Below are 24,825 nucleotides of genomic sequence, written 5' to 3' on the forward strand. Positions count from 1 at the left end.
GGCTCTGAAAGGACCCTAAATGAGAGCTACAGTCTTCATCTGACAGACAAAGATACAGTCATCCTGCAGTATCCAAGGAGATTGATTCACACCTACAACAATAGTAAAATTACTGGATGTTCAATCTATTTACAAAAAAATAGCACAGCTTTTGCATATATACTCTTATATTCATTAAGTCAACTCTAGATTACTTATAACACCAAATATAATGTAAATACTATGCAAGCATATGCAATACTACATTGTTTCAGGGGTAAAGATGAAAGTGAAGTTTGTATTAGGTTCAGTACACATGTAATTTCTTGGATATTTTTAATATGGAGTTGGTTAAATCCATGGATGCGGAACCCGAAGATACAGAGGGTAGCTGTATAGTTACTGTGAGTGGAATGCAGAACACAAACGAAGACAAAGAAAAGTTTAGAAGTATCTGGAAGCACTAGTCTAGTCTATTCTGAACCTGAGAAGGTAAGCCAAGGAAGAGATCAGAAGAGCTGAATAATTATAGTCAGGTCACAGAAGTCTTAAATGTCAAAGGAAGGAGTCTTCATGCTACCAGGCTTCAACTCACACCTGGAATTTTAGCCTTCAGGAGGATAAAGCAGGAGGATTACATCAAGTTTGAGGCTATCCTGAGCTAACTAGTGAGTTCCAGGACTTCCTGGCCTATAGAGTAGGATGCTGTCTCAAAAACAAAGCAAAAATTTTAAAAAATTAAAATTAAAAAGACATCTAGGTGTGGCATACACCTGGACAGCTAGAGCTACAGGGCAGAAACTTGTCTCATCAAACTCGTAATCCACCACATTTACTGCTAAGTAAAAAAGAATTTGATCAAAGGATGATAAAACCATGATTTATTAGAAACATTTCATAAACAGTGTGGCATGGAATAATGAAGAGAATGAATCACAAACCCCAGAGCACAGCCTAGCAGGTTTCACTCCTGCAGTGTCCTGGGTTGGCTCCCTCTCCTCCCTCAGCTTTAGTTCCTTCCTGTTAATTAAGGCTAACGGTAAGGATGATATAATGAAGGTAACAGTATGAGGACATACAATATGTAACATATAAAGTCTCACTAAATACTATGTCACTTTATCCTGTTCTTAAAACAGCTTGTAACTGGGCATAGTCACACACGCCTATAATCCCAGCACTCAGGAGGCTACAGCAAGAAGATAGATAACAAGTTCAAGGCCAGCCTGGGCTCCATCATGAGACCTCCTTCTTCTGTTTCTTATAGGAAGAATGTAAGTTATATGATATATGAAAAATATATATATCAATATATCTATTACCCAAAAAGCCTGCAATGTAAATTCCCTATTAATTCAAACTTCTCTTCCTCTTAATTGGCATTAAGCTGAATAAAGCAGGTAAGATATAAGAAAGGGTTCTCCCACAAAATAAAAAATAAACTTAAACAATGTGTTCTGGTTCTAACACACAATTAAAGATGTTCAAAAATGGTAATTATAGCCAGGTGTGGTGGTAAAGATCTTTGATCCTAGCACTTGGCAAACAGAAGTAGGAGGATCTCTGTGAGTTCATGAACTACCTGGTCTACATAGTAAGTTCCAGGACAGTCAGGATTCCATAGCAAGACTTGTCTCAAAAGAAAACAAAAATAGTAATATTTATGAGTCAAAAGAGAACATTTAATTCTGTTACTATAATTTTCATTAATTTTGTTTTGAGACAAGGTCTTGATATACATAATAGGTAGCCCACTTTGGCCTGGAACACTCTAGCCCAGGCTGGCCTTGATTCTCAATTCTCTTGCCTCAGCCTCTGAAGTACAGGGGTTACAGGAACACACTATCTCACTTGGCACTTCATTCCCTGTTTTTGCTTGTTTGTTTGTTTGTTTAAGTTTGTCTCCTATACTATGAAATACACTCTCTCTACAGTTAAGACTAATTTTTAAGTACAGAGTCTATAATCTGTTCATAAGATCATGGAGTCTTAAGGAATACTGATTACAAGATGACCTTACTAAAACTGGTCTTCCCTCCCTCGTCCCCTCCCGCCCCCCCCCCCCCCCCCCCCCCCCACTTACAAGTACTTTATGTTAAGCAGCTAGTTTGAGAACAGAAGATCCCATTGAATCATGGGCATTGAACTTCTGGGTAATGTTACTTTAATTTTCCTTTCTGAAGTCAATTCCATGGCACTTTGCATTTGCCCCTCAATTTGCATTCAACATTGACCTCAAGTTCTACCTGCTCTAGCCAGGCTTTCTCAAATATCAACGACCACTGGATCTACCACTCACTTACATATGCTATCCTATGATGACCATAATGCATGCTCCCATCCTATAAGATGCACTAGGTCATTTCATCTGAATATCATATGAGTATTAAGAGTCAGAAATCACCAGTTTCCAGGGGGAAGAAACCACGATTGAGTGACTTGATGAAAGTGACAGAGTAGTTAGGTGGAGAACTGGCATGCAAAACTGTTTCTACCCAAAGCTGTCTCTCAGCCATCATGTGGTACTGCTTTAGTACTGGGAGTTATGCTGAACCACCTTGTTGTGTGAATTATTGTTTAACAAATAAATCTTTCGCCGGGCGGTGGTGGCGCACGCCTTTAATCCCAGCACTCGGGAGGCAGAGCCAGGCGGATCTCTGTGAGTTCGAGGCCAGCCTGGGCTACCAAGTGAGTTCCAGGAAAGGCACAAAGCTACACAGAGAAACCCTGTCTCGAAATACCAAAAAAATAAATAAATAAATCTTTCTTATCTAAACAATCAGTGTATATACTGTACAGTGTTCTACACATGGTACCTACAATATTTTTAATGATAATTTTAGTGATCTTATCTTCTTACATCATATACTTCCCTGAGAAACCTCCAAATCAGCACTTGACAATGCTGTGTACAGGCTATTACTAACACCTGTACAAAATAAATACATCAGCACTAGTCCTTCCTGAAGCATAATAAGACAGTGTGGGAAAAATCAATTTTTGGCCGGGCGGTGGTGGCGCACGCCTTTAATCCCAGCACTCGGGAGGCAGAGCCAGGCGGATCTCTGTGAGTTCGAGGCCGGCCTGGGCTACCAAGTGAGTCCCAGGAAAAGCGCAAAGCTACACAGAGAAACCCTGTCTCGAAAAACCAAAAAAAAAAAAAAAAAAAAAAAAATCAATTTTTGCATGTTAAAAGGCCACAATAAAAAACCACGTAAAGAATGCTGACAACAAGCCGGGCATTGATGGTGGTGCACACCTTTAATCCCAGCACTCAGGAGGCAGAGGCAGATGGATGTCTGAGTTGGAGGCCAGCCTGGTCTATAGAATGAGTTCCAGAATAGCCAAAGCTGTTACACAGAGAGATCCTGTCTCAGAAAACCAAAAAAAAAAAAAAAAAAAAAAAAAAAAAAGAAAAGAAAAAAGAATGCTGGGAGCAGACAGTTTGTGACAGCTTAAGTGGTTCACTCCAGACATACAACAGTTCCAGGCGACTCTCAATAGATAATTTTATCAGTACATTCGGAGTATTTAAGTATAAAATCTAAAAACTCCTCTAACTTTTAAGGGATAAGAGAGAAAAATAATCAAGAAACTTGAGGGACGACAATACAGCTCAGTGGGAGAACACTTGCCTAGCACACACAAGGCTCCAGAATTGTAAGAGAAAAGAAAAAAAATCTCATCATTCAAATACTAGAGATTCTCAAACTTCTCTCATTCCAGATAAGAAATGGGCATCAGCGAATGACTTTAATGCAGTACAATCAACTGTTCTCATTTCAGCTAGTAAAGACCAGAGAACAAGAAAACAGTATAAGAAACAAAAAGTACAGTGCAAAAGGAAGGAGAAGGATACTTGGCAAGCAGTGACTTCTCATGGTTTTTAAACAAAAGGCACACCTTTAAAATGTGGGAAATAACTAGTTCATGCCAACAGTTTAACCTTACTGTCCACTAAGGTACCTGAGGCCTCATATTGCTCTTACCATCTCAAGTCTGACCACTCCAAATTGAGGTGTGAAGTATAAAATACATGGCAGGCTTCAAACACTTGATATAAAGAAAAGAACATAAAACAAATTTTTATATTGACTATTAAAATACTGACTTAAGTGAAATGACTTAACTAAAATTAACTCTAAATTGTCATCTTTTTAAATAATGCTGCTATAATATTTTAAATTATGTATGAGCTTGTTTTCTACTGAACATCACTGATAAAGAATTAGTTGTAGAAAAAAACCAGGAGGGGAAAAAAAACCCTCAACTATGATCCAAAAGACTGTTGGGATTTGTCAGTACTTGCGTATAGCCTGATACAGAGAATTCTATTTTCCAGAAAATGGCTAAGCTCTCTGCCACCGAAGCCAATGGCAAAGCCTTGGGTAAATGACTTAACACCTTGGGACCAGCCTACATCCCAATCCTATGTGGGTTAAACACAACAGTGTAAACAGCCTGAACTTTTTTCTTTTCTTTTTTTTTGTCAGTGCCAAGACAAGAAGACCTCACTATACAGCCCAGGCTGGTCTGTAGCTCATGTTGAGATTACAGATGTAAGCCATTATTCCTAAGAGCCAAGCACTTTAAATGTATTATAGTACATATTGAAATTTGGGGTCAACCTATTTTCAACAATTTAGCATTGCATTATATTCCCTCCATTATATTAGCTATGAGCCTCCTAAGAAAATATCTGAGCTTTTAACAAATTTTGGTGACATTTTTATTGTGTGTGTGCATATGTATATTCATGTATGGGTGTGGGTGGACGTGTACGTGTGTGTGTGTGTGTGTGTGTGTGTGTGTGTGTGTGTGTGTGTGCACATGTAGAAGCCAGAGGACAACCTCAAGTGTTACTCCTCAATAGCAATCCACTTTTATTTACTATTCAGATAGGGTCTCTCGCCAGAACCTGGGGCTTGCTGATAAGACTAGGCTGGCTGCCCAGTGGACCCCAGGGATCTAATTGTCTGCATCTCTTCCATGCTGGGATTACAAACACATACCAGTGGTCAGGATGGAATTCAAATCCTCAATTTGTGCTGCAAGCACAACACACACACACACACACACACACACACACACACACACACACACACAATCTAGATATCTATATGTACACAGATATATGTATGTATATGTGTATATATATATGTATGTAACATTTGTTTGTTTATTTATTTAGTGTGTATGTTTACACACCATGGATTACATGTATAGGTCAGAGGACAACTTATAGGAGTCAGTTTTCTCTTCCCACCATGTGGGCTCTGGGTATCAAACTCAGGTTATTAGGGTTGGTAGCAAGTACCTTTATCCACTGAGCCATCTCCGTGGCCCAGCACTTTATGATTTTTTTTAATATTAATAACATTATACCTGTGCTGGACAGTTTTATGTCAACCTGACACAAGCTAAAGTTATCTGAGGGGAGGGAACCTCAGTTAAGAAAATGCCTCCATAAGATCCAGGCTAGCCAAGTGTGGTAGTGCACGCCTTTAATCCCAGCACTTGGAAGGCAGAGGCAGGTGGATCTTTGTGAGTTCGAGGCCAGCCTGGTCTACAGAGTGAGTTCCAGGACAACCAGGAATGTTACACAGAGAAACCCTATCTTGAAAAACAAATAAACAAACAAAAAGATCCAGGCTGAATGCAAACCTGTAGGGCATTTTCTTAATTGATGTAGGAGGGCCCAGCCCATTGTGGTGCTATCCCTGGGCTGGTGGTCCTGGGTTCTATAAGAAAGCAGACTGAGTAAGCCACGAGGAACAAGCCAGTAAGTCGCACCCCTCCATGGCTTCTGCATCAGCTTCTGCCTCCAGGTTCCTGCCCTGTTTCAGTTCTTGTCCTGACTTTCTATGATGAGGAACAGCAATATGGAAGTGTAAACCAAATAAACCTTTTCCTCCCCAACCTTCTTTTGGTCATGGTGTTTCATCATAATAATAGTAACCCTAATTAAGACAACAGCCTTGGAGACCTTTTTTTAATGACTTCAACTTCTAAATTTTAATAAAAAGGAACATATCATTATGGAAGATCATTAAATTTTTACCTTCAGAGATCTTGAAGAAAAAATAAGCATATACTATTGTTCCTGGAACGTTTAAATCAGGAGGTTGAACATGAAGATCCTTTAGTTTATAATTGTGATTTCAAAGAAAACGGTCCCCAAAGGGAGTGGCACTATCAGGAGGTGTGGCCTTGTTGGAGTAGGTGTGGCCTTATTGGAGGAAGTGTGTCATTGTGGAGGCAGGCTTTGAGATCTCATATGTCCTCAATCCATACCCAGTGAGAGACCCTTTCCTGTTGCCTGTCCCTCAGCTACCTCTATAGCACCACGTCTGCCTACATGCCACCACATCCCACCACCATGATACTGGACTAAACCTCTGAACTGTAAGCCATCCAATTAAATATTTTCCTTTTTAAGAGTTGCTGTAGTCATGGTGTCTCTTCACAGCAATAGAAACCCTACCTAAAACAATGATGCTTGTGAAAGAGTTAATCTGCCATGTATCTGTAATCCCAGCCTTCTGAAAGGAGTGGCAAGAGGGTCAGAAGTTCAAAGTCACCCTCAGCTAAATAAGCTCAAGACTAGCCTAGGCTTATGGACCCCGTCTAAGAAAAACAAAACTTAAAAATAAACAAAAACAAAATTGGGCCATGTTGTGAGTTCATTTAACACTTTTGTAATAACAGTTTTTTCACACAGCAAAATTAAAGTGGCTAACTGTTGATGTATTTATTGCCTGTATACATTGTATAGTTACTGTACTTATTGTATATAGTTTTTCTTATATTAGTTATAAACTTTTTTTTATTTTAGACAAAAAAGGGAAAATGTGGTGACATTTTATTTGTGCTCTAACAAATAAAGCTTGCCTGAAAATCAGAAGGAGGAGCTAGCCACTAGTTAACCATAGAGGTCTGGAGGTCTGTACAGACAGATAGGAAGTGACAGAGCTGGGCAGAGAGAGGAAGTGACAAGGAGCGGTGGAGGGAGGAGCTCGCTCTCTTTCTGTGGAGGATTTTGTAGGGGTAAGAACTAGTGGCTTGCTCTGCTTCTCTGATCTTTCAGCTTTCACCCCAATATCTGGTTCTGGGTTTTCTATTAATAAGACCGGTTAGCAATCTGTGTTACAGCTAACTAAATCTCTAAAATCTTCAATTCAAAACGTTCTTGTCAACAGTGAAATTCATGGTCAAAGACAAATTCCTGTCCAATGTTTCAAAGCTGCTCAGCCTTCCAATGCTTCTTAGTACTCTCTCTCTCCCCTCACTTCCATATCTGTGGTAAAGAGGCTTAGTGACAGTCTTCCACAGTGACTTCTGGCTGAACTTATTGTTCCACAAACACCCCCCACACACACCAAACAGTGTTTCGCTGTGTAGTTTTGGTGCCTGTCCTGGAACTCATGTAGATCAGGCTGGCCTTGAACTCACAGAGATCTGCCTGCCTCGGCCTCCCAAGTGCTAGGATTAAAAGTGTGTGCCACCACCGCCTGGCTTCCTGGTTTCTGTAAGTCCGTTCTCCACCCACAAAGATTACATGTTCTGTTTATTACAAGTTAGAAGTCAAGGCAGCAAGTGAAACCAGAAAGCACACATTTCCCTATTCTCAATCCAGGTTCTGGTTTGAATGCCATCACCCTATGAGTGCTCACTCAGTTGTTAAGTTGAAAAGAGTACAGAGCAAAAATCAATGTGTCATTGTCAAAAATAAATAACAGGATTAATAGTAGTCCCATGCTCAAAGGCAGTGTGACCCCACCAGAGAGGTTCCGTTCATATATAAGCTGTCAAATCTTCAGTAGGCAGACCTCATCACAGAGGAGCAAACACATGAATAACACACCGTGAAGGCAAATCTTACAGAAGCAGGGGCTCTGGTGGAAAAGGAATAGTAAAAGTGCTTCACTGATGCCCAAATAGCATTTTTCCTTCTACAAAACTTTGTTTTCTGTGCTAAAAAGACTACTGTGCACTCTCCAGACAGCCCAATTGTTCACATCATTCAAGGAGAAAATCCTTAGGGAAATTGATGCCTTCATAAAGTAGCATTCTCAAATCATCAAGAGCTGAATTAAGATCGCTAGTTGCTTTTTCAATTAGCAACACCATAAATTAAGAAATTTTAGAGAAAAGTCGCTTTTCCAAACAGGAAGAACACTTTCACTTTTTTAGCATTCCTGCTTAAGAGCCTGTAAACTGTAGAATCAGATTATAGTACTAATATTGTTATGTTTGTGCCATTATATACAAAAGCCTCCATCCAAAACAAACAAACAAAAAAGCAAGTGCTGGGCGGTGGTGGCACACGCCTTTAGTTCCAGCACTTAGGAGGCAGAGGCAGGCAGATCTCTGTGAGTTCAAGGCCAGCCTGGTCTACAGAGTGAGTTCTAGGACAGACACCAAAGCTACACAAGAAACCCTGTCTCGAAAAAACAAAAGAAGCCTCCATTCAGTATGTGTTTCTATAACAGGGCATGACTGTTCCGTGCTGTCCACAGCTCTTCAGCAAGACTCCATGTTCCTCTCTGCAAACTGTTCAGCCAGCTTCAAACATAGCCTAACTAACAAAGCACACTTCTGAGTTCTCTCCTTGACATTTTAGATCATCTCTCCCTATTCTCCTGCCAACTGTCATCATGAGGATCTTCCTCAATCCAGACCTGACCTGAATCCCTTTCTAGTATGCTGCAACAAAACAAAACAAAAACCCAATGCATTATAAGTGTAGGGCACCCAGTTACAGGAACAGAACAATTAATAGCCCAAGAAGACAACGCTAATGGTATGAAAAAAAAAAAAAGAAAAGACTCTTATTTCAAGTTTCTTGGACCTATGAGGAAAACAAAAACAATTTGGGTGTCCTATGGCAATAAGTAACACCAAACAAAGTAATATGGGAAAGATAATGGACACTTAGCCTGGTGAGGGTGTCACACTAACGATGTTCCTCCTTTCTGGGATTACAGAATGTTCCATTGCTGCTTCACCAGCTGCTCCCAACAGATACATAAAGAAAGGCATTTTGAAGCACCCACCTTGTTGAGGACATCTCGCTGGCAGCCAAGATAGAGATTGGGAAGAATTCGAGTTGGCCCAATGTTGGCAACAGGTAAGCAAGGCTGAGATATGCAGGTAGGGACTAGAGTGGATTTTCCTTCACAGAGGCCAGGGAAACAACGAGAGAACTCAGCAAACCCACCTAAGAATAAACATTGTAAGATTATGCCATGTACAATGTAACATAAACCAGCCTTCTGGGAACTACTTAACTAAAACCATTTAAAACAGAAAAATCAGATGGTACAGAGCCAAGCAAATAACACTGCCTATGTGCACATTCCTTCCCACAGCTGCTGATGCTAAACTGATGTAGAATCCAGCACTGAGTCTAGCTTATAAGGCTGTAGTATGGACGGACAAGTTCTGAGGGCAATGAAAATAAACCACTACCTTTTTCAGACAGTCTCTTAATCCTCACATACTCTATGACATATGATCTCCCTTTCTCTCTCCATAAAAATGTTATTTATGGGACATTAAAGAGGACTTTAAATCAATAGCAAAGAAGTAAAAAATAATTATTCACAACAGCAAACAAATGGGTATTTTAAAAAGTGATAAACTGAATGTTATTCTTTTAGAATAAAAATAATGCTGTAAGCTCTTCCAAGATTTTAACTTTAAGTTTTCCAACCATACAGATTACTGTGTAGTATTGTGGTAGGATAAGACAAGGTCATGAGCCAGGCAGTAGTTGTGCACACCTTTAATCCAGCACTCAGGAGGCAGGGGCAGGTGGATCTCTGTGAGTTTGAGACTAGAATGGTCTAACAGAGTGAATTCCAGGACATCCAAGACCACACAGAGAAACCCTGTCTCAACAAAGGAAACAAGACAAGGTCTTGACTAACCTAGGCATGCTTCAAACTCACTATGTGGCTGAGGATGACCTTCAGTTCCTCCAACCTGGGCCTCCCAAGTGCTGGGATTCAGGTTGTACCATCCTATCTGGCCATTTTTCTCAAGACATCAAAAACTTGCCTTACTCTTAAAACTTATCTCTATTACAAGTCATTACAGTTCTGTACACAGTTAGTCAAGGCTAACAAAGAAGTGTTCACAGATCCTAAATCATTTATAGTATATGAATTCTTGTGGCAAGAATTCTGGGTTCAGATGTAGAACTTGGGGTTGTTTGGCTGGCCTCAGGCTTTTTATTTTTCTTTACGTTTATTTAGTGAGTGTATGAGAGAGAGAGAGAGAGAGAGAGAGAGAGAGAGAGAGAGAGAGAGAGAGAGAGAGAGGTATGGAGGCCAGAGGACAAGTTGCTGGAGTCCTTTTTCTACCATGTGAGCTCAGCAAAGGCCTTTCCCTACTAAGCCACCTCCTTAGTGCCAGTCCTGTGGTTCCAGGCTTATATTTCTAATGAATTGTCCTATGGCCTTCATTAAGTACCATAGTCTTGCCACAATTCAATAGAGAAATCCATATAGCATTCTGAACTCATCTGAAGGGAGAAAATGTGAGGAAGGTCTTCTCAGGAATTTGCAATTTAAATAAATATTCCTTTCTATCCAGATGAAAATACAGGAACCAAATTGTTTCTAATAAAATTCCTTACTACCCAAATGCTTACCGTTTTTTTTTTTGTTGTTGTTGTTTTGGTTTGGTTTTTTGAGACAGGGTTTCTCTGTGTAGCTTTGCGCCTTTCCTGGATCTTGCTCTGTAGACCAGGCTGGCCTCGAACTCAGAGATCCGCCTGGCTCTGCCTCCCGAGTGCTGGGATTAAAGACAGGCGCCACCACTACCCGGCCCTTACCTCTTAATATCTCAACTCAGGAACCTTGAAGATTAGAATTATGGAAAATACTTGTTCAACTCAAGTATAATCCACCAGGACCTGTTTCTACTGTCTATGTTCAGTCCAGGGTCCAGGAGCAGTGAGCTCCAACAACAGGAATTTGCAACAACACTTAAGCCACAGCAAAATATAAGACAACATTCCTACCTCCAGTCTAAGGATCTATAACTTTTTTTTTTGAGACAGGGTTTCTCTATGTAGCTTTGAGCCTTTCCTGGATCTTGCTCTGTAGCCCAGGCTGGCCTTGAACTCACATAGATCCGCCTGGCTCTGCCTCCCGAGTGCTGGGATTAAAGGTGTGCACCACTACCGCCTGGCAGGATCTATAATTTTAAAACTATTCTTACACACGAGGAATTGAAAGGTCTAAAGCTAAATTGGTGGATAGAGCAGGGGGATCAGTTCCACTGTAGAGATCCAAATTACTTTGTACGATGGACAAGGCACTCAAATCTACACCTGTATGGGTTTTACTTTTCATCATTTCCAAACATGACTTCCAGCCCCATAAAACTTATTTCATACTGCAGGCACACCATCACTCTGCCTGCACCATATGTGCACACATACATGCCCAGTGACCACACAGTAGGGAAAGCAAGAAGACAAGCTCCTATATTCGAGTTCACTCCTGCCTTTCTTTACCTGCTAAACTACCTTGCTGGCATCTAATTTAGTAGTTCTGTAAAATTCACTTAGTGTGGTGACACATATCTATAATTCTAGCACTTGGGATGTGGAGCAAAAGCAGGAATTCAAGGTTATCTTTGGCTCCTGTTAAGTTCAGAGCCAGCCTGGGCCACATGGGGCCCTTATCTTTAAAACAACAAGAAACACACAAACAAAAAGTAAGTTCTATAAAACTCATACTGGTGATTGGGCAGAAGTATGAAGGACCTGGTAATTGTGAATTTGTGTGTGTGTGTGTGTGTGTGTGTGTGTGTGTGTGTGTGTGTGTGTGTGTGTTGTGATCTGTCTTGTTTCTCTAGCTATAATTCATTGTGAATAACACTCTTATAATCACTTCACCATTTACCATAGTGCCTAGCATATAATTAGAATTCAGCAAATGTTTATTGAATCCTTTCTTGTTACAATGAATAACTGTTGATGGACACAAATTTTGTGTATTTTTAGTATTCAGAAAGGATTTCCTGATTCCATTCAAAAACAACAGTTAAGCTGGCATGGGTGGGGGCACAAACCTGCTTCCTATTTGTAGACTACAATGTCCCAGAGACTCTTAGATGAGAGAAAAGGCACAGAGCAAGAAAAATAATTTCCTGCTATTAAAGGGAAAAGGTAGATCTAGTGAATGCCATTTTGGTCAGCCAACAGCAACACTGCATCCTTATAAGTCTTTACTCAGGGAACTTTTACAAAGACATAGCAAGTCAAGTTTCTCAAACATCCTAGGTGACCCAGGATTCTGTAACAGTGTGCCGGTAGTCCTGTCTTTGCGGCTCAGGGAATCAAGGGCACATCCTTAGAAAACCTTTGGGACAATGGTTACAATCACACCCCAAAGAGGATGAGGTGGCTGCTGGAAGTGCCTTAAGTGATCTGAAATATAATTATTAATCAAGGTAATTTTATGAGTCAAGATAAAAAGCAAACATAAGTCTCCACTCCAGAAAATGATTCACTCAAATCCAACTAACTAGTACACGGTCATGAACCATTCACTATACATGTCAGTCACCTTTCTATGTGCAGTTCAAAACTTCCTAATCTACTCTTGGGCAAGCTTCTCAAGACTATCTGTGTACTGTACTCTTATCAACAGTCTTCGCTGGGTCTGGTGGAGTAAGCCTGTTAGCCTAGTTATTTAGAATCTGAGACTGGAAGATTGCAGATTCAAGGCCAGCCTGGGCAATTTAGTGAGACGCTGTCTCAAAAGTAAAAAGGTGGGCGTATAGCTCAGTGACAGAGCATCTGCCTACTATGCACGAGGCCTAGGTTCAATCTCCAGTAGTGCAAACAACAACAAAACCCTGTCCTCCCTCCTTGACCAACTTCACAATTTCATAGGAGACTTCAAAAACAGTAGCAAAGGAAGAAAATGATCCCTATTCAATAACCCAAGCAACAATAAAAACCACTGGGATACACGCTTACAAAAAACAAAAAAAAAAATTCAAGATCCTGGTATGTGGTACACACCTTTGATCTCAACATTTGGGAGGCTGAGGCAGGTGGATCTCTTGTGAGTTTGAAGCCAGACTGGTCTACGTAAGGTTTCAGGACAGCTAGTGTTACATAAAGAATATGGGTCTCAAAAACAAAAAGGAACAAATAAAAACAAAATCATCAATGAGCATGTACTGTGATCTGGACCCAGTGCTAAGCAAAGGGGCCAGTGGACGAAGACAGAGACCATTTCTGGAGTTCACAACTTAGTGAGACTAATTTTAACCAAATGATGTAAGATGAACACTTGACTAATTGTGTTTGGTAGCTAACAAACTGTGGTAACCAATTGTACCTGGTAACCAGGAGAAGGTTTAAAATGACACTGAATGTAGGACACACCTAGATAAGTGGCAGAGAAAGAGACTCCAAGGCAGAGAAGAAAAAGTTTTCTGTGGAGGTTCAGAGACCATAAAGCTACAGATTTAAAGCAAATGGGATAAAGACTGATGGTCTAAAAAGGGAGGAGGAAAAAGGAACAAAGGGGAAGGGGGAAGGGAGGGATGATACCGAAGAAGGAAGCAGAGCGTAGAGGAGAGAAGAGGGGGAGGACAGGGAAGGGAAGAGGAGAGAAAGAAAGTGCAGAGAGAACATGGCTCAGGCAGAGAGGCGACAGAAATCAGCCTCTGTTAGAGTTCGGGATTCTACAGTTTATCCTAAGATTAAATTGAAAGTGAAACAATCTGGAAATAAAATATATTTAACTTTGGCTCCAACTGTGCATGCTGGCTGGAATGTGGCAGGCAAGACAGAGGATGTGAGAACAATTAGAAGCTCCTAGAGCATTCTGGAAGATAGACAGTGTTGGCTTGACTGAGGTCATAGAAGATGAAGACTTCTTACAGATGGGAGAAGAAAGACCTGGTGATTGTAAGATGACAGATGTTACAGCCCAATCTCTGACAGCTCACAATGCCTACCACATCTAAATAAACTCTTATATTTAAAGAGCTTGTATAATTTCATCTCAATTCCCATTTCTTCCCTTTTGCAGAAAAAAAAAATCCCCACCAATCTCCTCATAATCTTCTAAATCTATCATTCCTGTCTGTTTTGTTTCTAAACATCAAGTTATATAGCCTAAACTGACCTTGACCTCATAATTCTTCTGTGTCAGCCTATAGAATGCTGGAATTAGAGGTGTATGCCACCACTTCCATGTTTTGTGGTGTTGGAGATTAAATCCAGAGCTTCCTGAACACTAGGGCAAGCACTGTACCAGCTGAGCTGTATCTCCAGATCCTGGCTTTAATGTAGTATTTGCAGAAGGGGAGTGTGTCATGGCACATATACGGAAGTCAAAGAACTAACCATGGGGTTAGTTCTCCTTCTACCTTTTTATGGGTTCTGGAGACTGAATTCAGGTCACCAGGTTTGTGTAGCAGGAGCTATCATACTGAACTTCTCCCCCACTGAATTTGAAAGAACTTCCACACTCAAATATCACTCAGTTTTCAAGGTTCAACTAAAATTCCATTGCTGTAACTAAATCTTGCCCTGTTTCTACAGAACTCACACTGAACCATCTCTTATCACTGTATCTATCACACAGCACATAATCATGTGCTTCCTCTTCTTTCATTCTGTTTAGACATGTTTCCCCAAATTAACCAGGAGACTCTTGGGGTAGGGACAAGCCTTTGCTCTCCCAGTGGCCCCTTCCCTAGAGCCAAGTCCACAGCACAATCACAAATGTGCCCATCGAATTCTGAAGGCTCACCGTAAAAAAGCCAAATATGCCCAGACCTGGCATCTCCCCAGAGCACATAACAACACAAGTGGAGTAAGAGTAGACTGATGTCACTGTTGTCTTCCAGGTGCTTTTGTCTGGCTTGTGGAAATGTCGGAATGAGGAAACAAGTAACTACTTTAGTTGGCTCTGTAGCCCATTTTATCAAAGACATAGTCTCAGGCATTATGTCTCAGTCACTGAGAGCTAGAAGTGACAAACACACTGGCAAGGAACCAGTGCAGGAAAGACAGTCTAATTCAATAACTTCACGCAAACTGAGACTCAGAGAACACTGGGCAAACACATGGCAACAAGTAGCAAAAGTGATGATTCCTTTTCTTCTAATTTGCTTCAAGTATAACTGGCAAGTAAAACTTGTATGTTTATAAGTAATCATTTGATATAAATTTTGAAATGTTATCATACTTTATATACTATCTTTTTTGTGGATATAATATTAACACGTTCTATTCTCTTAGCAGATATAATTAACTATAATCACCATGTTGCAACTTTCAGAAACCTATTCAACTAGTAACTCAAAAGGACTGTATCAACATCAGCCTCATCACTCCTACCACCCACCCATTCAACTGTTTCCTTTTTGGTTTGTTTATTTATTTTGGGTTTTTTGAAATAGGGTTTGATACAGCCCAAGACCGATCACCCTAAACTCCTGATGCCCTAAACTCCTGATGTTTCTGCTTCCACTTCCCAAGTGGTGTGTTTACAAGCATACACCACCACATCTGGCTTCAATTCTCTGCCTCAGTGACTTTTAGATTCAATATATAAGTGAGTCTGATGCAGCATTTATCCTTCTGTACCTGGCTGATCTCACTCAGCATAATTCTTTCCTGGTTCATATTATAGAAAACTGCATGCTTTTTTTCCACTGAAGTCCTAAGATTGATCCCAGAGTGTCATCTATGTTGGGTAAATATTCTACCACTGTGCTGTAACCCTCAACCCTTTGCTTTGTAAGGCTAAATAATTCCACTGTATATGTAAATGTAAACACCTAATTTCAGTGACTCTCAGTCACTACAGGTTTTTGTTTGTTTTTGACAAATAGAAACCAATTCTGAATAACTGAAGTGCTTCTACTGAAATATATTTATTTCAATCTTTTAAAAGATGCTACAAGTTTTGGTATGGAATGACTGAAGATGTTATTTCATTTTCAAAGGGGAAGAGGCATCAAACTAGGTAATAGAATTAATAATAATAATAGCAAAAACAGGAAATCTGTAACCAGAAAAATCAGTTCTATTATGCTTTCCTTGGGAAGTGCAGTAATTAATTCTGTAAAACAGAAATTTAACATTTATTAACGAACCTATTAAATCACTCTAGACCCCTGTTTAAAATACATAAAGACTCAATATACATTTGTTCATTCATTTGCCTACACTAGGCAAAACTTTCTTAAAAAAAAAAGTAAAGTATTTGTCCTTTACTCACAGCACTATAGCCCACAAAATACCTAATAATGGTATTTTTCAATAATTACTCAAATCTACTATTTAGCATAGGACGTAGTTATACTTTTATTTGATGAGCCCCTCACTGGCTAAGATAATTTAATGCTTTGAAGTTTTTATGTACAGTAATTTTTATACATTGTTTCATTCCATAAAATGTGAAGATTATGACTCTAAAATCTATAAGAGGCTGAAAGAGCTACTAAAAAATGTCCTTAAGAAAAAGCATCCGGGGCTGGACAGATGGCTCAGTGGTTAAAAGCACTGGCTGCTCTTCCACAGGACTTGGGTTCAATTCCCAGCACCCACATGGCAGATCAAGCTGTCTGGAACTCCGGTTCTAGGGGATCTGATATACACTCGTACAGACAGACACGCATGTGGTGATACACTGTATATCAAATAAAGTTTGCCTGAGGAACAGAGGCAGCTACCAGATAAAACAGAGTGGCCAGACAGTGGTGGCACACACCTTTAATCCTAGCACTCGGGGGTCTGGATCTCTGTGAGTTCAAAGCCACCTCGGACTACATGAGATTGATCCAGTCTAGGAGAGAAACAGAGCCAGGCAGTGGTGGCTCACACCTTTAATCCCAGTACTTGGGAGTCATGGGCCTTTAATCCCAGCACTTGAGATCTCATACTATTGCTACCAGTATTTGGGAAGCACACACGCCATTAATCCCAGCATAGGAAGGAAGTGAAATGGCTGGGTGGAGAAAGGCATATAGGGTGTGAGGAGACAGGAAACTTAGGCTTTTTGGCTGAGGACTCAGTGGCATTCAGTCTGAGGATTCATGGAGATGGAATCTATTGGCTGAGGAGTTGGCGAGGTGAGAAGTAGCTGTGGCTTGTTCCTTTGTCTCTCTGATCTTTCAGCATTTACCCCAATATCTGGCTCAGGGTTTTTATTATAAGACCATTTAGGATTCATGCAACACATGCAGGCAAAACACCAATGCATGTGAAATAAAATAAATAAATTTTAAAAAGAAAGAAAGAAAAAGCATCCTAGGCCAGGCATGGTGGTTCATGCCTTTAATCTCCATATTTGGGAGGCAGAAGTAGGACCATCTCTATGAGTCTGAGGCCAGCCTGGTCTACATATTTCAGGACCACTGGGACTACATAGAAAGGCCTGTCTCAAAAAAAAAAAAAAAAAAAGAAAAAGAAAAAGTACTCTTAATTCCCAATCTAGGCTTAAGAAAATTATAGAAGATTCTAGAAATACTTGTAGGTATGAGCCTTAGGCTCATTGGTGAGAACTTTGAAGAGTTGAGTCACTGAGCCATTATCTGTATGTGAAAGAGTTGAAGTCTATGATTCATCTGTGAGTTTCATCTGCTGTACAGTTAGCCTGTCACTCATCACAGGACAGATATGAGCTACGGACAAATGAGCACAGCATTTGTCCTGTGTTCGATTTTCTATAATCACAGGAAAGGAAAGGGAAAGGGGGAGAGGGAGGGGAGGAGGAGGGAGAGGGGAGGGGAGGGAAGGGAAGGGAATATGTGGGCCTATCTTTTCTTCTCTCCTTTCTTCCTCTACCCTTCCTTCTAGAAGTAAGGCAATTATGAGATTCAACCCAGGATCTTCCTTGTTAAGCACATGCTCTACCACTACACTACACTCAAAGCTGCCCTTCTGCATTTACTCAGTGAGGAAAGAGAGCCAGGCATGGCTACACCCACCCATAATTCCAACACTCAGGAGGCTGAGAAAGAAGACTGCGAATGCCATAGGTTGTGGTAGCACATGTGGGTAAGATATAAAGAGGGAGAAGTGGAGGCAGGAGGATCATGAAGTGTGGGTATGTCTCAAGACTAACCAAAAAGGGGGGGAGTAACAGAATAATATGATTTATCTGTAGATTATCTTTTAACATACTTGCTATCAAATTAATCCATTTCTGCATCTTTTTTACGTTAGTATAAAACGAAAGCCTGAACTAGGCGGTGGTGGCGCACGCCTTTAATCCCAGCACTTGGGAGGCAGAGCCAGGCAGATCTCTGTGAGTTCGAGGCCAGTCTGGTCTACAGAGCGAGATCCAGGACAAGCACCAAACTACATCGAAAAACTCTGTCTTGAAAAACCCCAAAAGACAAAAAAACAAAAAATAAAAGAAAGTCTGAGTTAAAGGAGCTTTTTCTCCTATATTTATTGAGTTCTGTGAAATAAATCTAGCACTCTTAAATAAGGACAAGGACAAAAAGACTAAGATGACAAAGTGAACAACAGTGTGTAAGTAAAAGCCAAGAAACAAGTTTGTTTTTTCAAGTTTTCTTAAGGTTAACAAAACCAAAGTAGTTGATCCATAAGTCAATATTAGCAACTTCTTATTTTTGTCTTCTAGTTCATAATGATGATAGTCTTAAAAAAGACCACTGAAACATATTTCACGTGTATTATCTGATCCTCACAAAAAAATATTCTCAGAGTAAACGAAACATCTATTTTTTGATAGCTGGGAAAGAAAAAAACAAAAAATGTAACTCCAATTAAATGACTTTTCTAAAGACAGTCAGCCATGAGCAGCAGCAGTTTTTAAAAGCACAGTCCCCATTTTTCTCAGCTTCATGTAGTGTGTCAATAAACATGTCAGAAACCCAGGAACCAGTGCTAGTTTGTGGTGATATATTGTATACCCTAATAAAATTTGCCTGAAGATCATAGAACAGAACAAGCCACTAGATTAAACATAGAGGCCAGGCAGTGGTGGCACACACCTTTAATCCTAGCACTTGGGGAAGCAGAGATCAGTTTGGATCTCTGTGAGTTCAAAGCCACCCTGGACTACATGAGATTGACTCAGTCTAGGAGAGAAACAGAGCCAGGCAGTGGTGGCGCACACCTTTAATCCCAGTACTGGGAAGCACACACGCCTTTAATGGCTGGATGGAGAAAGGTATATAAGTGTCCCTTTCGGCTAGAAAACCTTTTCAGGCTGAGGAGTTGGTGAGGTAAGAGGTAGTAGCTGTGGCTTGTTCCTTTGTCTCTCTGATCTTTCAGCATTTACCCCGATATCTGGCTCCGGGATTTTTTTTAAAGACCATTTGGTGATTCATGTTGCACTAGTTTGGGCACCACGGCCATCAGAAGACCCTGACCCCTCCAGAGCACCCACCCTCTTCTCTGTCAATATCTGAGGTTTATATATCGTCAAAGGCTGCAAGTGGCTCCTCTGTGTTCTCTTAGAGCCCATCTCCCCTTCCTCACACCCCAAGCTTGAGTTTCCCTTCTGTAGGGCAAACGGCAGGAATAAGCACTGGAAGAGCACAGAGCGAAGGGGCTGCCTCCCTCTTGCTCTAGCTCCCATGACCTCTAACCCACCGCATCTGACACCCCTCCCACTGACTCAGCACTCCACACATCCAGGAAACCTTTCTTGTACGAAATGGGAATGAGGTGTTCTGACTCAGTATGTCACAAGGTTGGTCCAGCTGGTCAGACTGCACTCCTATTCTTCCTTGTAGCCCAGTGAGTGCCTCTCCCAAAGCCACACACAATTGATAACCTTTTCACAAAACAAAGGAAGGCCCTCAGCAAAGGGAATAAAGGACGACGGACGGTAGGACATCTACCTAGAAACTCACTGTGAGCACACCTACAGAAGGGCTGTCTGTTGACCAAGCTGTCAGGTCAGAGCTCCCCACAGGGAAAATGTTTAAGAAAGTGGGTGGGCTATCCTGACAAACTCTTTAAAAACTGGGACAAGGGGTATGATTCAGTAAATAATACGCTTGTCCAACATGAGTGATCCCTACATTCTGTAGGTTAGTGAAATGAGATCACGACAAACCCTGAACTCACTAATAGTACTCTGAGGTAAAGTCCATCACAGTGGCTACAAAATCTTGAAAGGAGTTCCAAATTTACCCTGAGATGAACTTGAATAGTTGTTATATCTAATCCACTTATATCCCCTTGAAAATGTGCCTATCAGGATGGGTAAGAGGCCAGGGGTTGACTGGCTCAGTGTTAGAACATACACTAAGCATTACATACATCGATCAACAGAGACAAGACAAAATATAATAAATCTTAGTCACAGACTTCTGTAAACTACCATACAGAGAGACCTGGAGAATCACAGCATAAACGTAAGGTGTGGTTAGAGATGACCCGAGGGGGGAAGGCAAACAAAAACAAACAAACAAACAAACAGCTCTCCTTGCTCCTAGAGACTTAAAGCAAAAAGGTGTGACAGAACTGGAGACCTCACCTAAGTCTGCATGGAGTGTCACAGTGTGAACGTTTAAAAACTAGTCACACAGCAACAACCGACCAATCTTAATATTGATGTGTTTATAGTTCTAATAACTAATTACCAATAACTAATCAAGCTCACTGCATCCTCCTTCCAATAAACACCAAAGGTAGAAAATGACAATGTCTATCAATATCTTTCCTTAGGTCACATTTAAAAAAAAACACTCTGGTATTACGGCTGGATTCTGTCTGGTAGCAGCTTTCTGTTAAGGTCCTATGCATTGGTCAACTGTATTTTCCCATTCTGTGAGCTAGCCCCAGGGAGAGCCAGTCTGCAACAGGTAAGCCAAGGATGAACAGTTTGTTTTCATTCCCTGAGACAGATGCACCTGCCACACTGCTCTTTCTCAGGGAGAGCAGTCATTCCCATGTGCTTTACAAAATTATCCAGTTGCTTAGCATTTATATATTGAAACTTTTTCCAAGCACAAAAAACAAACAAAAATCACACACACACAAATACACAAGTAAGTAAGTTTTAAAAGTCTAGCCAGGCAGTGAGGGTACACGACTTTAATCCCAGCACTTGGGAGGCAGAGGCAGGCAGATTTCTGTGAGATCCAAGCCAGCCTGGTCTACAGAGGAGTTCCAGGACAGGCTCCAAAGCTACACAGAGAAACCCTGTATCAAAAAATAACAACAACAACAAACAAAAAAAGTCTACCTAATAATTAGAGGAAATAGTCCGCATAATTTGTTCCTCATTTTATTATTCACATGCCCAAGAAGGTGAGCTTATCTGGAGTCTCTCTCAAGTGTTTACGGTAAGAGTCTGACACGGTGATGCTGGTCTGGCTCTGGCCACAAGGTAAGAATTCATAATAGCTGAGCTGTGGATCACACAGTGTTTACACAGCAGGAACACAGAAAATCATCAGACTTGACAAGCAAGTGGCTCTGAGCTAGCCATATGTGATATTTCCAGCTAATAAAATACCAAGAGGCATTTTAGCCAGGTCAGATGACACTGACCAAGCCAGGTGTGATGGTTCACACCTATAATTCCAGTACTAGGGAAGCTGAAGCATGGGACTGCTTCAAACTTGAGGCTTCATAGTGAGACCCGGCTTCAAAATCAAACAAACAGAAAACAAAGCAAACACCACTGACTAATTTAATGTGGAGGAATAACAGTATTCAAGATCAATGGAACCATTAATCAAAAGCTGTAATTCACTTTACACACCAGTTGTGATACTGCTTTCATACAACAAAGTAACAGACCAAGTCCTTTCCACTGTACCCAGACTCACCTGCAAGCAGGTGAACAGAGTTGAAGCTCTTCTCCAGTTTACCCAGAAGTACAGTGAGAAAGCAGTCTGACGATAGAGAAGCAACATCTTGGGAACTCTGATCATAAACTACCACCTTCTGGTTGCAGTCAATGTCAACCTAAAACGCAAATATGAAGCTTGTTAAGAAGGAAGGTGAGAGGCTGGCATGGCGGTGCACACCTGTCGTCCAGCACTTGAGAGGTGGAAGGGAAGAACCAGGAGTCAAGGTCATGCTTACCTAAGACAAAGTCAAAGCCCATTTGGGCTACTTGTGACCCTGGCTCAAAAAGGGATTGGGGGGTGGAGGATGATTTGAGAAAAATAATCTAATAAGCCATTGGCTTTGTAGAAACTCACATTTTACTGGTTTTGAAACAATTAACAGCTTCTTATTTTCCATTATTAACTTGAATAAAATGAGATTCAATCAATTTACTGGGTAAAATTAGCATAGAAGTGGTTAAGTGCTAGTAAAAAATGATTTTTTTCGGCCGGACCTGGTGGCGTAGGCCTTTAATCCCAGCACTTGGGAGGCAGAGCCAGGAGAATCTCTGTGAGTTCAAGGCCAGCCTGATTTACAGAGTGAGATCCAGGACAGGCACCAAAACTACACAGAGAAACCCTTTCTAAAAAAAAAAAAAAAAATGATTTTTTTCAAAGGCAAAATTGGTGCTACTTTTATGATGTCCTGAAAACTTGACAAAAGGGTAAAGTTGACAAACAATATAATTTGCAAAATAAAAATAACAATCCTTCACCTAAAGAAACATTTATTAAAATAGTTCCTACAGGAGACTGACAACTTGAGTTCGGTCCTCAGCACCCATATAAAAATTTGAGCATAATGTCTCGTGTGTGTGTGTGTGTGTGTGTGTGTGTGTGTGTGTGTGTTTTCTTCTGGCCTCTGTGTATTCACGTGCGCGCGCGCACACACACACACACACACACACACACACACACACACACACACGGTTCCTATGTAACAAGAAAAATCTATTAAAAGATGCTATTTATTAAAAGATACACTTATCAGGAGGTCAAGACCATCCTTAACTACATAGCAAATTTGAGAACAATCTGAGCCATATAAGACCTTGTCTCAGAAAAACAAAAGGAAAGGGGGAAGGAACAGCCTTCCCTAACATGTGCACAATACTTCATTATCCCAAGAGTAATTATTTCCTTAACATAATGTCTTAACTAATATTACTACATATAAATGTTACTTTCACTTCTAATAATTAGTTCTTACTTTCAAAGCACTTGAAAAGAATGACTTTCAGTGGATTTGGAGAAAAGACAAAATGTTGTTTAAATTGATAAGACAACTTCATTGAGACATTAATACATAAATAAACACAGTACTATTTTTCCTTCCCTGACATTTTTGAGACAGGATCTAGCTCTGCAGCCCAGGCTTACCTTGAACTTGGAGTGGTCCTCTCCCGCAGCCTCCCATGTTAGATTACAGATAGGCATAAACCACAATGCCTGACTTAGTTTAAAATATTCTTTTTTTTTTTTTTTTTTTTTTTTTTTGGTTTTTCGAGACAGGGTTTCTCTGTGTAGCTTTGCGCCTTTCCTGGAACTCACTTGGTAGTCCAGGCTGGCCTCGAACTCACAGAGATCCGCCTGGCTCTGCCTCCCGAGTGCTGGGATTAAAGGCGTGCGCCACCACCGCCCGGCAAAATATTCTTAATGTGACAGTGTGATTGTTAATTTATTTTTAGATATGGCAAAACTGCCAGAATCTAAAAAGCAACCAAAACTTCCTCAAATTACTTTCTGTACTTTAAAATGAAGTTTCAATTAAAATATTTCCTCAGTGTGTCCACTTACTTTAAAAAGTGTAGTGGATCTATGTTCTATCTATGACCTTGAAACACGCCCCTAGAAATGTAGCAGGTAACTGTCCTACCTACCTATGACCTTGAAGTACCTGCCCCTGGGGTGTGGCCTCGGGCTACCCTTAAGACCTGAGACACACTTAGGCCTCATTCTTCTCTCCCTTGTGGGCTTGGACGCTGGGACAGACTTAGGCGGAAGAACAGCGTGGGACTGTACCTCGGCCTTCCAGGACCCCACGATAAGTCTTCTACTCTGTAGTAAGTCTTCCTTCCTAATAAATCCCTTTACCTTTTAAGTAGACTGACTCTGTGGATTTCTCAAAGTAAGAAAGCCATGAAAGATTTTACCTTGTGTCTTGCAGAATGCTGGATAAGTTCTGTGATTAATACTTTGTCCTGTTGCAACCTTCGCTTCATCAGCTTGGAGCAGTTGATATTAATGGCTTCCAAAATGTGGCATGTATTATAGTCCACAAATGGCCGGCTATCAATTAGCAGCACTTTTTCCGTTCCACTTTCCAGCAGAGCCACCAGCCTCTCAGTAACAATTTGAGTTCCAATCATCTCATGGGCCATGACAACAATAAGTCCTCTTTTCCCACCTCGTTCTTTAATTTGCCCCGATGATGTAATGGTGGTGTGCTCAAAGGCTCAGCCACTCCATTGTACTAAAAATGTATGAGGTCAGGCTAGTGGTGACTGGCAAAAGGAGAGTTAAACCCATTTCAGCAAGAGCTCTCCAACTGAATGTCTCTTTCTCTTTCCTGTTGACGTGCTCTTGCAAAGGACTCCTTCCACAAAGCAGTCCCTCACATTTGATTCATAAAGAGAGGATGGGAATAACCATCCACAACAAAAGATGCTTTGGGGCAGCCAGGGCATTACATCATCCTTTACCTTTGCTCCCTCACTCCAACAGCTTTGCACTGGACTGACAACCTGTATGAAGAGAGAAAGACAGAAAACAAAACATGGGGTCAGAAAAATAAGAATGAGTACCAGATTAGAGAGCGTATGATTCATAATATTTACTTCATTAATCTAATTCCATACTTAATGCACTGTTTCATTTGAATAAATGAAGATTAAGTAGACATGGCTTCAGGAGGGGGAAAGTGGTATACTATTAAATAAGTTAACCTCAAAATGTAAAATCTTCAAGAAAACA

General features: G+C 40.7%; 1 protein-coding gene across 6 annotated transcripts in view; it reads right to left on the reverse strand.

Annotated features, from left to right (window-relative positions):
- The window catches only part of Dusp16 (dual specificity phosphatase 16), a 120,420-nt gene that overhangs the window by 18,964 nt on the left and 76,631 nt on the right, over window positions 1-24,825 (reverse strand). For all 6 annotated transcript variants that reach the window (XM_052720192.1, XM_052720191.1, XM_052720190.1 and 3 more), the window contains 3 exons: window positions 24,006-24,596; window positions 21,790-21,928; window positions 9,036-9,199 (listed from right to left, as the gene is read on the reverse strand). In XM_052720192.1, coding sequence (XP_052576152.1) covers window positions 9,036-9,199; window positions 21,790-21,928; window positions 24,006-24,233 — 531 coding nt within the window. In that variant the 5' untranslated portion in view covers window positions 24,234-24,596. The remainder of the gene's footprint in view (window positions 1-9,035; window positions 9,200-21,789; window positions 21,929-24,005; window positions 24,597-24,825) is intronic.

This window comes from Peromyscus californicus, unplaced genomic scaffold (genome assembly GCF_007827085.1).
Source record: "Peromyscus californicus insignis strain IS unplaced genomic scaffold, ASM782708v3 Scaffold_6__1_contigs__length_162567912, whole genome shotgun sequence".
Lineage (NCBI taxonomy): Eukaryota > Metazoa > Chordata > Mammalia > Rodentia > Cricetidae > Peromyscus > Peromyscus californicus.